This window comes from Phragmites australis, chromosome 14, assembly GCF_958298935.1.
Source record: "Phragmites australis chromosome 14, lpPhrAust1.1, whole genome shotgun sequence".
Lineage (NCBI taxonomy): Eukaryota > Viridiplantae > Streptophyta > Magnoliopsida > Poales > Poaceae > Phragmites > Phragmites australis.
In genome coordinates this window covers 27,961,228-27,974,004 of record NC_084934.1, presented here as the reverse complement: position 1 = coordinate 27,974,004, position 12,777 = coordinate 27,961,228, and the positions used below count along the sequence as shown (strand labels likewise).

General features: G+C 45.4%; 2 protein-coding genes across 3 annotated transcripts; both read right to left on the bottom strand.

Annotated features, from left to right (window-relative positions):
* Positions 1 to 49: 49 nt before the first annotated feature.
* Positions 50 to 5,080, bottom strand: LOC133891256 (probable receptor-like protein kinase At2g42960). Its single transcript, XM_062331964.1, has 8 exons — positions 4,463 to 5,080; positions 3,504 to 4,188; positions 3,281 to 3,385; positions 1,655 to 1,777; positions 1,396 to 1,566; positions 1,083 to 1,212; positions 699 to 908; positions 50 to 611 (listed from the first exon to the last, which is right to left on the bottom strand). The coding sequence occupies exons 2-8, from the start codon at positions 4,169 to 4,171 to the stop codon at positions 489 to 491; spliced, it is 1,530 nt and encodes a 509-aa protein (XP_062187948.1). The 5' UTR covers positions 4,172 to 4,188; positions 4,463 to 5,080; the 3' UTR covers positions 50 to 488.
* A 4,257-nt stretch (positions 5,081 to 9,337) lies between these two features.
* Positions 9,338 to 12,501, bottom strand: LOC133889937 (IQ domain-containing protein IQM2-like). Of its 2 annotated transcripts, XM_062330358.1 has the most exons (10): positions 12,353 to 12,501; positions 11,715 to 12,159; positions 11,478 to 11,592; positions 11,301 to 11,366; positions 11,111 to 11,199; positions 10,931 to 11,021; positions 10,664 to 10,810; positions 10,475 to 10,567; positions 10,251 to 10,352; positions 9,338 to 10,164 (listed from the first exon to the last, which is right to left on the bottom strand). In XM_062330358.1, the coding sequence occupies exons 2-10, from the start codon at positions 12,128 to 12,130 to the stop codon at positions 9,511 to 9,513; spliced, it is 1,773 nt and encodes a 590-aa protein (XP_062186342.1). In that variant the 5' UTR covers positions 12,131 to 12,159; positions 12,353 to 12,501; the 3' UTR covers positions 9,338 to 9,510. The 2 variants fall into 2 exon arrangements, with proteins under 2 accessions (XP_062186342.1, XP_062186341.1); XM_062330357.1 differs by having other exon boundaries at positions 10,475 to 10,810.
* Between the last annotated feature and the right edge of the window lie 276 nt (positions 12,502 to 12,777).

Below are 12,777 nucleotides of genomic sequence, written 5' to 3'. Positions count from 1 at the left end.
TTGTACAAAAATGTAGCCTCGTGATCATAAAGAACATCAGGTCGAAAAAATTATCATCATCTAATCCAATGTGTTAGTGACGCGATAGCATTTCCCAGTTTATAGTCTAAAAAATGTAGCCTGTCTGACACTGTAATATGTTACGCATGCTACCGAAGTTTTGCCGGCCGTTCTTTGGCGATTCAGAAACCACGCGATACTCAGACCATCAGTGGAGGTGCATCCGTGTCCCGTGGAGGACGGGAACGACGTCAAAACGAAAACGCTACGGCGTTTAATTACATAGATAGATTACATCAAGTATGAGTCTCTCAGGGGATCGATCTGACTCTGCTCTCTAGCTACCACCAAGGATAATACCTACAGTACAAAATGCCATGCCCTCTTGAAATGTCCTTCCCTGTCTCTACCAACCATCCACCCCGCATTCCTCCAATGCTCGTTGGTCCGACGTCGAGTTCTTGGCCATGATCTGCTCTCATCAGGAGTTAGGACTGATACCTCGTGGACGGTCCTGACTCTCTTCGATCACTGCTTATCTCGAACTCGCTTGAGCTTGCCTTGGACTCGGTGTCCGCATTGCTGGTGTGGCCCCTCCGGCTCCTCCGGTCCTTCAGAAGATCCCAACAAAGATTCAGACTTATTGCGACAGGATACAGTGTGATTGCATCAAGGGAACAAAGGAGAAGAAGTACAACCTCCCGAGACGGAGCATCTTCTGCCTCGAGCATCCGAACAGCCTGGCCCATAGTGGGTCTTTTCTCAGCATCCGGGTCGACACACCGCAGTGCAACTAGAAGAGCACGCTTAAGAGCCCGAGTGGTTGGTTTCAACTCCATGTCAAGGTCCACTACTTCCTCTGCTCTTCTTGTGCCAACCATCACCTTGAGCCACTCCACCAGATGCACCTGCATGGCTCCATGTTATACAGTTAATTAACATTCAGAGCAGGAAAGGTACTTACAATTCTTTTATTAAAAAACTTGCCACAAGGGCTACTAAACAAGACATAAGTGAAACAAATGGCCACTAGTATGGACTGCTTTAGAATGCATGATACGCCAGATATAGAATATGCTCACCTCATTAGCAGGCCGGCCATAGTCAACTGGATCCCTTCCAGTCACTGCTTCCAATAATAGCACACCAAAACTGTAGACATCACTCTTCTCGTTTAATAGACCTGTGTTGGCATATTCAGGGGCCACATACCTGAAACGGTGGCAAAACAAAAGATGAACTATTTTTCCATGTCAAGCTCCCATAAAGCTATTTGCTTTAAAACATGAAGAACAAAACTCTCAGCATATAAAATTTCCTACTGTAAATGAACACCACACATTTCCAGTGTGTGAAGCTAAGTGCTATAAGTGAACATCAAGCAAAACAACATACCCAAAAGTTCCCATAACTCTAGTCGTGATATGGCTCTTCCCTGCACCCAATAGCTTTGCCAATCCAAAGTCAGAAAGTTTGCCGTTGAATTCTTCGTCAATTAGGATATTGCTTGATTTGATATCTCGGTGCACAACTTTTGGCTCTATGGCTTCATGTAAATAAGCAAGTCTGCATATCATTCAGTTGTCGAAAATGACTTGCCCGGATAAACATATACATAAAAAAGAGGCCGAGTGATGAATGATTCATTTCTTACGCCTTAGCGATTCCAAGAACAACTTTCATCCGGGCTTCCCAAGTAAGAACACCATGTTGACGCATGGCACCATGAAGCCACTGTTCTAAGTTCCCATTATTCACATACTCATACACAAGCATCCTGGATTATGACAAGAAAAAATGATGGGAAGATTGAAGTAAATTATGAAACCAAATAAATATATGATGTCTATGCAGATAGATCTGTATGACATACATTCATCACTAGAAATGTTTAACAATAGGGTTTAATCTTAGATGAAGAAAGCAAAAGCAGACATTACTAAAATCAAGTATTCTCATAAAAACTTATAATTGCAGAGGTATATCGAATGGTTGGGCCAGTAGTAAGAAAGAAAGCTAAAACTGAAAAGCATGGCTTCACTATGTTTTAATTTATCAAGAACTGGAAACAAAAAAAAGAAGAAGAAAACACTGTTGTTGATTACAATAACAATTTTCATATCAATAATATAAATAAAATCGGTGTTCTAATGGAATGACATTTTTTTTAAAGGTGCAAACACATAAATTGATAGAAGGTGCAACAACTTTGTTGGTTTCTTTAGTTAGATATAAGATTGAAATAAAAATGTGTCTGTTGAAATTGGCAATTTTTTATAAAAGCATGGCAATTAGAATATCACAATTTTACTTGTAGAACCCTGTATAACATGAGTACGGTCAATCTTCTGGCCGATCAAGCTACAAACAGTCAAACATGCTTGACGCAGACACCTTTTATCTAGAAAACCTATTTATTTGGTAATTAGATAATCTGAATACCTTAATTTTAAGAATATTTCTGGAGCACCTACCAACCTATTTATTTGGTAATTAGATAATCCGAATACCTTAATTTTAAGAATATTTCTGGTGCACCTACCAACCTTCACAGTTAATTAAGCAGCATTGGATAATGCAAAGCCCTATTCTCACATTACACGCAGTTACACATAGCATTATATAAGGCACCAATACCGAGATTTTGGTGCGTGCTAGTTTATAAAGCTATATATGATGGTGTTACCAGCTTGGTGAATGGTGGCTGCTTGATTTCTGATTAAGGGACTGTTGGCTGGCTACCACACTTTGCCACACATAGTTTTATGGACGTAATCCCTTTACTTTGAGGCCAAGGCTAGACCGCTAGACCTACTGGGCTTCTGAATGCCACAATTGGGGGGCATTTTTATTCCAGCAGCACTGCAGGCCATGATATATCAAATGAAAGAACGGGACACAAGACATTTATATAAGTCATTTCCAACATTGTTTCCATCAAGTGAAATGATTTCATTCGATACCATGCTACCTCAAACTATAATAGCAATACATAAAAAATTGGTGTACATGAAGGAGCATTCGAAATAATGGCTATGATCTGATGGGCAATAACTAACAAGCTTCAAGATCTGAAACTGCAGTTTTGCATGAATGCACTTTAGCCAGTGCAAGTTTAATCAAGTGTTAGTTTTTTAAAGGGTATAGTCTTGAGGATTTATCGTGAACCTAGAATGTAATTAGATATAAATCAGTAGTCATCCTATGCAAATACATAAATACGATACCAGAGACAAAAGCTAGCCATCAGTCAGTGCATTTGATCGGAAAATAGCTTCACCTGTGGATTCCTTCGACACAATAACCTAGAAGGCGGACAAGATTCTTATGCCTGACATGGCCAATAGCCTCAACTTCAACCCTGAACTCCTTTTCTGCCTGCCCCCTACAGTGACATTTCAAACACTATCAGTTTGCTGAGTTCATCATAGAGGGCAGGCTAATATTTCAAGTTATAAATGGAAGCTGTTCTTTAATGTAAAAACCAACTCAGAGCTTCTTACATGTTATTAAGAAGCTTTTTTACTGCAACATCAGTCCCATTTATCAATCGACCACGGTAAACTACTCCATATCCACCCTCTCCGATGACATTCTCCTTAGAAAACCGATTGGTTGCATGCTCCAAATCCCTCAGAGTAAACCAATGACCCCAACCCAGATGCGAAAACTCCGGAAGACCAACCAAAGGAGATGCAGAGACAGTTGCATATTGAGAATACTGCCTCCTAGCATTACCCGAGCTGCCTTCGTCACCAGAATATGAACTCCCAGCCCTTTCACATTGGTACGCTGAGCTGCATTGGCTCAAATTATCAGCATCACTCGATTTGCTCCTAACCAAGTGCGCCAGCATTTTCCCTGAATCCTTTTCGTAATGTTTCTCCTGCACTGCCAGCGCATGGCTTTCTTGCACATGAAAGTTTTCAATAATAGCATGCTCACGCACTTCATCTACTGCAATCTCCTTGGAGACATCTGGAATTTGAGATACTGGGATCTTATCAAAAGACTTCTTAGGCTTCCTCCGATATATGGACCAAAAACACATGAAACCAAGTATACACAATATTACCACCCAGATACTGATGCCAATCACAATCCATAGTCTCAGACCGAAAGGCGGCATCCTGGATGATAACTCTGCTCTTAGGATTTCGCCTATCGACATGTTTATTTCTCAGCAACCTACACACCAGCATGAAAAATGTAATGTCAGGTTAGCACTTCACTTAAGAAAGAAAGGAAGACAGGCTCAAAGAAAGATCAGAACATTGCATAGTTGCATTTGCAACAGGAGGAAAGAGGGGCGGACTTAGTGTTGGGCATGGGTGTTCAGTTGAACACCCTTTTTTTTCTTTTGGAAAACTTGGATTTGATTGCTCGAGGCAGGTAAGAGATCTCACAGAATAACTAAGTATTAGAAAGAAAATATACATCCAAGAAAGTTAGGGTTCCTTACCAACGATTGAAAGCAACCGTAAGTTGGGATAGATCACCACTCCATGCCAATCCAATGCCAACCGACGCGTCGGCGGGGGCAGTGCGACTGGCTGCCTTCCGCTCTTCGGTGTAAGGAGGCTGGCGGCGGGTTCAGCGGCGACGGAGCGAGCAAACCAAGTGGGAACCTGCGGTAAAAGAATATTTTGGTTTTTGAGAAATGCAAACCTGAACCGAAATCGGCATAGCAGCACTAATCATTCACAAATCGACAAAGCGGGCTAGCAGTATGTGATTCAAATCGTCCAATGGAGCAAACAAATGGAGAGACAACATCAAGAACCGTGTTACGCTGGAGGATTGCTAGGTTGTCGGCGCCGTTGTACCCTCCGGAGTCGCCGCCGCCCGTCGTGCCCGCGATGCGCTGCCTCCCTCGACCGTCTTGTCCTGGCAATGTGCCGCCTCCCGTCGTGCCCGTGCAATGCGCCACCGCCCAACGTTACCGACGCCCGCTGGACGCGCCGCAGCCGACGGCCGGTAGCGAAGCGATGGGGGTGACTGCGGCAGCTTAGGGTTAGTAGCAGCCGGGCAAGAGGGGGAGCGGCGGAGTGAGGACTGAGGTGACTAGTGAGCTGTGACTTGTTTTCTTCTCTGTTTTTTTTCCCCGAAAGTGAGGTGTAACTCCTCACACGATTCACAAATGCGATGTGCAAAATGCGACTAATTTGAGTCACATCAAATTTCTAAACTGAGTGAATTTCGAAATTTGAATTCAAAATTTTCAAATCCGAATAGAAAAAAAAAATCCTAAAAACACTAATGATAATTCTAAGACCTTTTTGTGAACAAAAAATTAAAAAATACCATTTACATCAAATTTTGTGGGTGAAAGGTTTGAAAATTAAAAAAAAATACCAAAAAAAGAAGAAAGGTCCAACTAGAGTGGATAAGATATATTTGATGAGATAATAGTAGATAACGGTCATATTACTATTACTATTTATTTCTCTATTTATCAATGTCTAAAATATAGCGAATGTCATGCCAATTTTTTTTCTAATTTTTTTAACATTTCTCCCATATTTTTCCTTATTTCTTTTTCAAAATTCCTCACATTCTGGTTTTACCAAGCGGTATTTCACCAAATTCGATCGCATTTCGGTTCTACGGAGTCGGTTTTTGGTTTCATCGTATTTCGAATAGTTTGGTCGAATTATCGATGAAACTGATCACATTTTGGGAGCTTGTTCGAGTGGATTTTGCCTCGGTCAATCGAGTTTGACCACACGAATTCGTTCGATTTTTTTGATTTTTTGGATCACATTTCTCGATATTCATGATATTCGCTAGTGCAACCACCCTCGCATTTGTGAACCTTGTACTTACCAGTTCGTAGTTCGCTGCAAGTTGATGTGGCCAGGGGCACTGGGTTTATGAATGTAATTTTTAGACTCCGTGATGTGAACTGTTATGAACCGAGCCGGAATGAATTTATTGCGGTAATTATATAGTTTTGTATTGATCTAGTTGGTATTCATACAGTGGTTTTAATCCCAAGCAATCTAGAGGGCTCGTTTGTTAGTTATTCAGATTTTACTATAAATGTTTCGATTCCGAATTCGATCTGAAAACGTTTCTACGTTGAATCAGAATTACCTCTGAAAAACAGTTTGGTTAGCTGACTAAATTCAGTTTCTTAAAAATGATGATGGATAGTGCAATTGACCATTCTGTTCTTATACTAATAGGTTGGTTTTTGTTTTATTTGCAATAACAACATTGTAAATGAACACATCTTACATATCTAATGCCCGTAGGGCAAGACCATCGCTGATTGGTTGGTATTCACAAGTCGTCCGATCATAATTGAATGGTTAGATGATAAAGAACTACTGTAGTATTGCTTCTCGAAACACCAAACCTTCTTTATAAAGCGTGCAACATCTCAACGGACTCCACCTTCAGCGAATTCTAAGACTTTAAGACCAGTTGTTCGCCACCCTAAATCATCATCCCATCCAAATCGATCCTAAATCCCCTCCATTCCAATCTCGATTTCTTTATGCCACGATTCAAGATCCTCACACCTATCCACCGTCACCCCACCACCAAAGGAGTCGGTTCCTGATGCGCCGCCTCCGCCCTTCAACTCCAGGCTCTCACCTTCTCCTTTCCAATCTCACATTTGTGGCAGTCTGACGTGCGTGTGAGAAGCCCATGGTAAATAGTTTGGTACTATGGGCTCGGGTGGAATGTATCAAGCATTGTGGTTGAGTCATTGGAGACGAATGGTGTAGCAATATCCATTTTTGACATTAATAGAGAGCTAAGATTAATTAACTAAATGGGTCTGGCGATATTAGAATGGTTACGTTTTGACTATGTCTTTGTGAGGAATAAGGATGAGCTCTGGTTACATCACAACTTCACTAGAGATTTGCTCTCTTTTTATCAAAAGGCTATCCAGGATCGGAAGGCGGAGAAGGGGTTTTTTTTTCCAGTTTGCGAGCACTCACATACTCAAAGAAAGGAGGTGGGCACCGGGTTGATCCAGGTGGCATCAGGCTCGACAACCTGCTCTACCAAACAAGCTAGCGCTCGTTCTCGATGATAGAGAAGTGAGATTAGTTGGACCGTATGCCGCACGCTTGTGTGGGATGGGAGGTGGGATTGAGCGGGGGCCATCAGGACCCACATGTCGGCGATCGGTTATTGGGAGGGAGTGCGAGCAGGCGAAACATCGGGTGAGGGACAAACGCACGACGCAGAAACAAACTCTTGTATTAGATATTACTCCTCTCGTTTAGAAATAGTAGACATATTTTTTAAAAAAATTAAACTTTGTGTGTACTTTGATTAATATTTAATTAAATTATAAGAATATTTAATGTATAAAATTATACAACTATGTTTATAATTTAAAATAATTTTACACTATATAGGTTTTGTAACTATAAATGATATATTTTACGAGAAAACTTTAGGCAAAATCCAAATTCAAAGATCAAACTAAAAGAAATATGTGAGTGAGTAGAAAATAGATAATTACATCACAACTTCACATGAGAAAATTCTATATTTATTTTTCCTATATGTATCTCTATATATCCAATATATGCTCTCTCTCTCTCTCTCTCTTTTGAGAAGGCTATCCAGTATATGTTTAGAAAAGATGAATCAATGCATCGAGCGTGTGACCCTGCATCGTCGAGCTCATTCTCTACACAGATCCCCTCTTTCTTAGGAATTTTGAGTACCGGCGAGCAGAGAGCCTGTTGGCCTCCGCCGGTGCTCGTCGAGGGATTCGTGGCCCAGAGCACGACACGACGGCGGCGCCGGTAGGCAGCATGAGGCACCCCTTACTTTATCTTTAGGCTCGATTTAATTCAGTTAACTCCATGCATCGTAGCTTGCTGCAACGCATCTGAAGACAAAAACTACAACCCACAAGACATATCGAGTCCTGGAGTAGCACTGCGAATCGCCAGTGCTTTCCTACTGATATTTCGATTCCGTGTCGGAGAGGGGATGAAGACGGATCGTTGGATCAAATTCAAAATGCAGTGCTCTTGCAACTTTTTTTTGAATTCGAGTGTTCTTGCAACTTGAAGGAGGTGATGGTGATCACGAGGCCTGAAGATTGTTGAAGACGTAGTTAGCCCGTCAAATGAATGCTGCCGCTTGGCAGACTGGAGAAAGAGTTAAGAGGCTAATTCCCTCACTAGAGATCACCTCCTTGGCTCCTTGCCTGCCACAAGATGATTTGACAGAAGTGTAATTGACTCCATGACAGCTGCAAAACACGAGACAGGCTCCGGGCCTCGCCGAAGAGGTGGCGGTGCAGGCCGCGCACGGCAGGGCTGTCTCCCCACCGACGCAGCAGGCCGTGGCGGAGAACATTAAGACGGGAACGCGCGGAGGGGAAGGAGGAGACGCACAGGGACGTGCTGCGGCTGCGCTGCCGGACAGCACAGTGGCCGCAGTGGAGGACGCGGAGAAGGTGGCGGCCGCCGCGGAGCCCGACGCGCCGAGGCGGTGGACTGACCCGCGGAGACTACACCTGGTTATGCGACCGCGACGGCCACGACGGCGGCGGCGAAGAGAACGCGCTGGCGAGGAGCTACCGAGCGAGCAGTCCACCCTGGTCGGGGTGGTCGGTGTCTCAGTTACCGTCCGGGGTCAAGGTCCCCTTTACCGTTGGATCAAAGGCATGCGGCTAGGATTTGACTTAGTGGACGTCAAGTAAGGGCGTTCCTGGCCGGGCGGAGGCCCAATTTACTGAGCCCACTCTTTGCTACGGCCCATGGCCATGACCCAACAGAGCAAGTACGAAAGAATCCGGGCTGGAGGCATCAGCCGTGCATGCAGGAATTATATATATATAGGAAGCATATTTGTTATTTTTGGAGTATGTACTTTCAGTACATATATTATTATATAGTGAATATCTTATGTGATAAATGTTATGTATATAAAATATATGAGTATATAAGATTACTTAAGTGGTATGTATATTTTTTTTAGTGGTTTGTACCTTTTTTTTAGTGTATTACATTTTATGTACAAATACAAAGGTGTGCCGAATATGATCGGGTCCGTGGTTTTTCGACATACGATGTACTGAAATTCTATTTTCAGTAAATAATATGCCGAATATGAATACTAAAATTATAAATACGATAATATATTATCTATTTTAGCAAATATGTTTATGTATGTTATCTAATTTTAGATTTTTTCTCAATACCTAGAGAGTCCTCTACAAAATGTGTAGAGCAAAGACGGGATTGATCATTTGGAGTGCTACATCATTTGGCGTTTTGGCATTTTGACCTGGGAGTATAATAGCAAAGAATTAGAGGACCTGCATTGCTCATTGCATCATTTCATCAGGGGGTGCAAGAACAAAGAACGAAAGAATTTGTATTGATCGCGTATGTGTATCATCCATCACTCTACAAGATCTACAATGGAGGCATTTTTGGCTCCACCCTTTCTTCTTCTTCTATGCACAATCCCGCCAAAATACGCAAGAAAACACTCTCCATTCACCGCACGTTGAACTGCTGATCACCTGATCAGCAGCCCCTGCTGCAGGTGCGTCCGGAACGCTTCCCTCGGCGGCGTGAACGGCTCGCAGTACCCCCTCGCCATCGGGCTGCTTGCCCTCTGTGGCGAGGCGATCCGGGACGACGCGGCCCTGCCGCCGCTCCTCGGCGACAGGTGCACCCGCTCCAGCGCCCGGAGCTGGAGCTCCGACGGGTAGTCCCTGACGCACACTATCCGGGGCCCGGCGCCCGTGGTCCACTTGAAGGACACTTGCTTCCCCAGCTGGTACGACTTGGCCTCCTTGGAGCTGATCCTCTGCAGGATCTTCTCCCTCGGCACGGCCGACTGGTCGTGGTCGTTGTTGTTCTCCTCCTGATGGTCTTCAGACAAGGTGGCGCCGTCGCAAGTTGTCGACGGCTCGGCGTTCTCGGCTGCGTCCTCTGATGAAGCTTGCCTTATGATTGTTGCAAAGGGGGTGAGGTTGTTGCTGGTTTGTTCATGTTGTGAGGCCTCTTCAGGTGCGGTGGCTTCCGTGGGTTGAGGTGCCTGGCAATGGCCGTTTTCTTGAGCAGCAACCGTGTCGTGGTCTTCAGGTTTGTTGGCGGCAGCGTGCAGGTCGGAAGGGATGCTTTTGAGCCTGCTCCAGAACTCCGCATCCTCTTCATCTGGGCTCATCTGCAGCATAGGTATCGATAAGTGTTAACAACGCAAATCTTGCAAAATTTTTGGAAGTTCTAAGACAGTGGTTACAGCATGCTCACCTTGACGTCGGTGAGATCGACATTGTTGTCTTTGAGGAAGCTCTGGAATTCCTGGAAGTTCTCTTCGGTCGGGCGGTAATGACCGCTGTGAGGCCAAATAGCCTGTGAAAGATCATCAGAATGTATCAGGATGTTATCTGACGAAATTTGAATTGGGCGATAAAAAAGATTGCATCAGCAGTTCAGCACCACTACACGTTACTGCATACTGAGCAGATAAGTACCTTCAGAATTCCATCTTCAACAACCAGACGACCGGCAGCAGATGTAGCCCCTCCGGCGAGGAAGCTGGAATGCTGAAACGTGCCCTTCTTCTTCTGCAGTAAAGAATCATGGACAATGTCACATGACGAACCTGTGCAGAGAAAAGACATCTGCATTGTGTTGGTAGCACGACGGTAGCTGCATATTACCTGCCCAACATACAAAATTTTGGATGTGCTTAGAACAAATATCCACTTTGCGTCTCTCGGTCCGCCAGATGTGTCGAGGATTTGCCTGCTGTTCTTGTACATGAACCTGCCATCCTCAATCACAACCTCATAGTCCTCTCTTTCTTTCTGCAAAAAAAAAAAAAAAAAAAAAAAAAAAAAAAAAAAAACAGTTTGGTTCATCATTTTCTGATTTTTTTACCAGCATCAGTTCCAGATAACCCATTTAAATTGTTTGTGAAGGCTTACCGGACCGAGATACTTGATGCACTGGCTCAGAAGCTTCGATCGCGGGCACCGGTCTTCAAGATTTATTTCCTTGCCTTCCCCAACGTCGAGCCTGAATAAGGTAACCAAAAAAGTCAAATTTTCATCAACTTATGAAAACTTCAGAAGCTACAAATGCCATGGTCAGATAATGACACTAACCAGTAGAAGAATGGCTCCTTGCTTTCGCACTGCAGCCAGCAGTCATAGTAGTAGTGAAGATTATGACCGTACCGGTGGCGCGGGTCAATCTGTTCATCAGATTTCAGAACTTAATATTAGCACATGATTCACAGTTAAAATTACATCAAACTGACTAAAATTTGCACAACATCATCCAGCAAATACTCACAGCTTCAAGCCAATGCTGCAATGCGAGTTTCTGGGCGTTCTCGTCTTTGGACAACCCCTTTCCGACCTGAATTGGGCAGAATTCGCCAATGCCATCAGGCCAATCCATCAATCTCACATCAAATGCACTAAGAGCTGATGCGATGAAACAAGTTGGCAGGTGTGGGATGATGCATACCTTGGCAGCTCTCGTTCTTGCCCTTGACCACTTGGACACCGCGGACTCTTGCTTCTCGATGTCGAAGAAGGAGACGGAGCTGCGCTTGAGCAGCGCGAAATCCAGCAGCTCCCACCTGCGGAGATCACGTCGAGGCATACGGGTTAGCGTTTAGCGAGGACGAACGCTAAATGCGGCAGCGGATTCTGGAAGAACAGGTCTGTGTAGGTTAGGTGGGGTCAGCCGCGGCGTACGCACCAGCTCTGCTCGACGAGCACGGCGCAGTCGGCGAGCCGGCGGCGCGTGCGGAAGCTCTTGTACACCTTCTGCACCGTCACCGCCGCCGACTCGTGCTTCGGGCTCTCCGGCGGAGTCGTGCTCGCAGCCGCGTCGGCGAACCTCGTCCGCACGAGCTCCCTCGGCATCGGCACGGGCGCCGTGGCGGCGGCGCGCGGCGACGTGATGGAGATCTTGGTCTCGACCTGCAGGAGCGCGCTCGGGCTCTGCTGCTCCCGCTTGAAGCTTAGGGACCCCTCGATCCGGAGCTTGCCGGAGCCCAGCGACGCCTTCAGCACCGTCGGCTCGCCGGCATTGCCGGAGCTCCCCGCGGGCGCCGGAAGGCCACCTTCCGCCGCCATGTCGTCCTCCACAGGACAAGAGAAGAGCACGCCCATCACGACGCAGAGCAACAGACACCTTCCTCCTGCGAAAAGAGCAGAACAAGCAAAATTCCACCATTCCTCAGGCACTGATCTCGCAAGAAACACGCACGCATTCCCTCAAAAAATCGAGGGAGAACCGCGGCGTAAGAGTTCTTGCCAAATTCCCAGCAAACAATTAAAGCGCCGGAAGAAGGACGATCTACACCTCTACACACAACAGCAAAACTCACTCACCTTGCTGTTTGATTCTTCTCCCCGCAGGCGCAGCCAGTGATCGCTGGTTCTTGTGCTCTTGTTTGACTCTCCTGAAAAGCGGCCACTTGAGGCCTAGAGATTATAGAGTACAGTGAGGATCATTCAAGTCTGAGCTAAGCTAGCTAACTACCCCCAAGGTGGCAGCGCGAGGCGATGGCCATATATAGCGCGGGGCTGGGGCCGAGTAGAGGGGCGACTGAGCGGGACGGGGAGGTAGGGGCGGTCCTTGGATGCGGAAAAGCGCGGCACGATATGCTTGCGCGCTCCACGTACGTGTTCCAGGTGGCATGTCACTCGGATCTCCAGAGGTGCGCGCGGTGCTGGCCTGGCCTGGCCTACCTTCGTCAGTGAGAAGCGTGTATCAGGAACGGCGAGGTGTGAGCTACACTCTGCTTTGATATTCC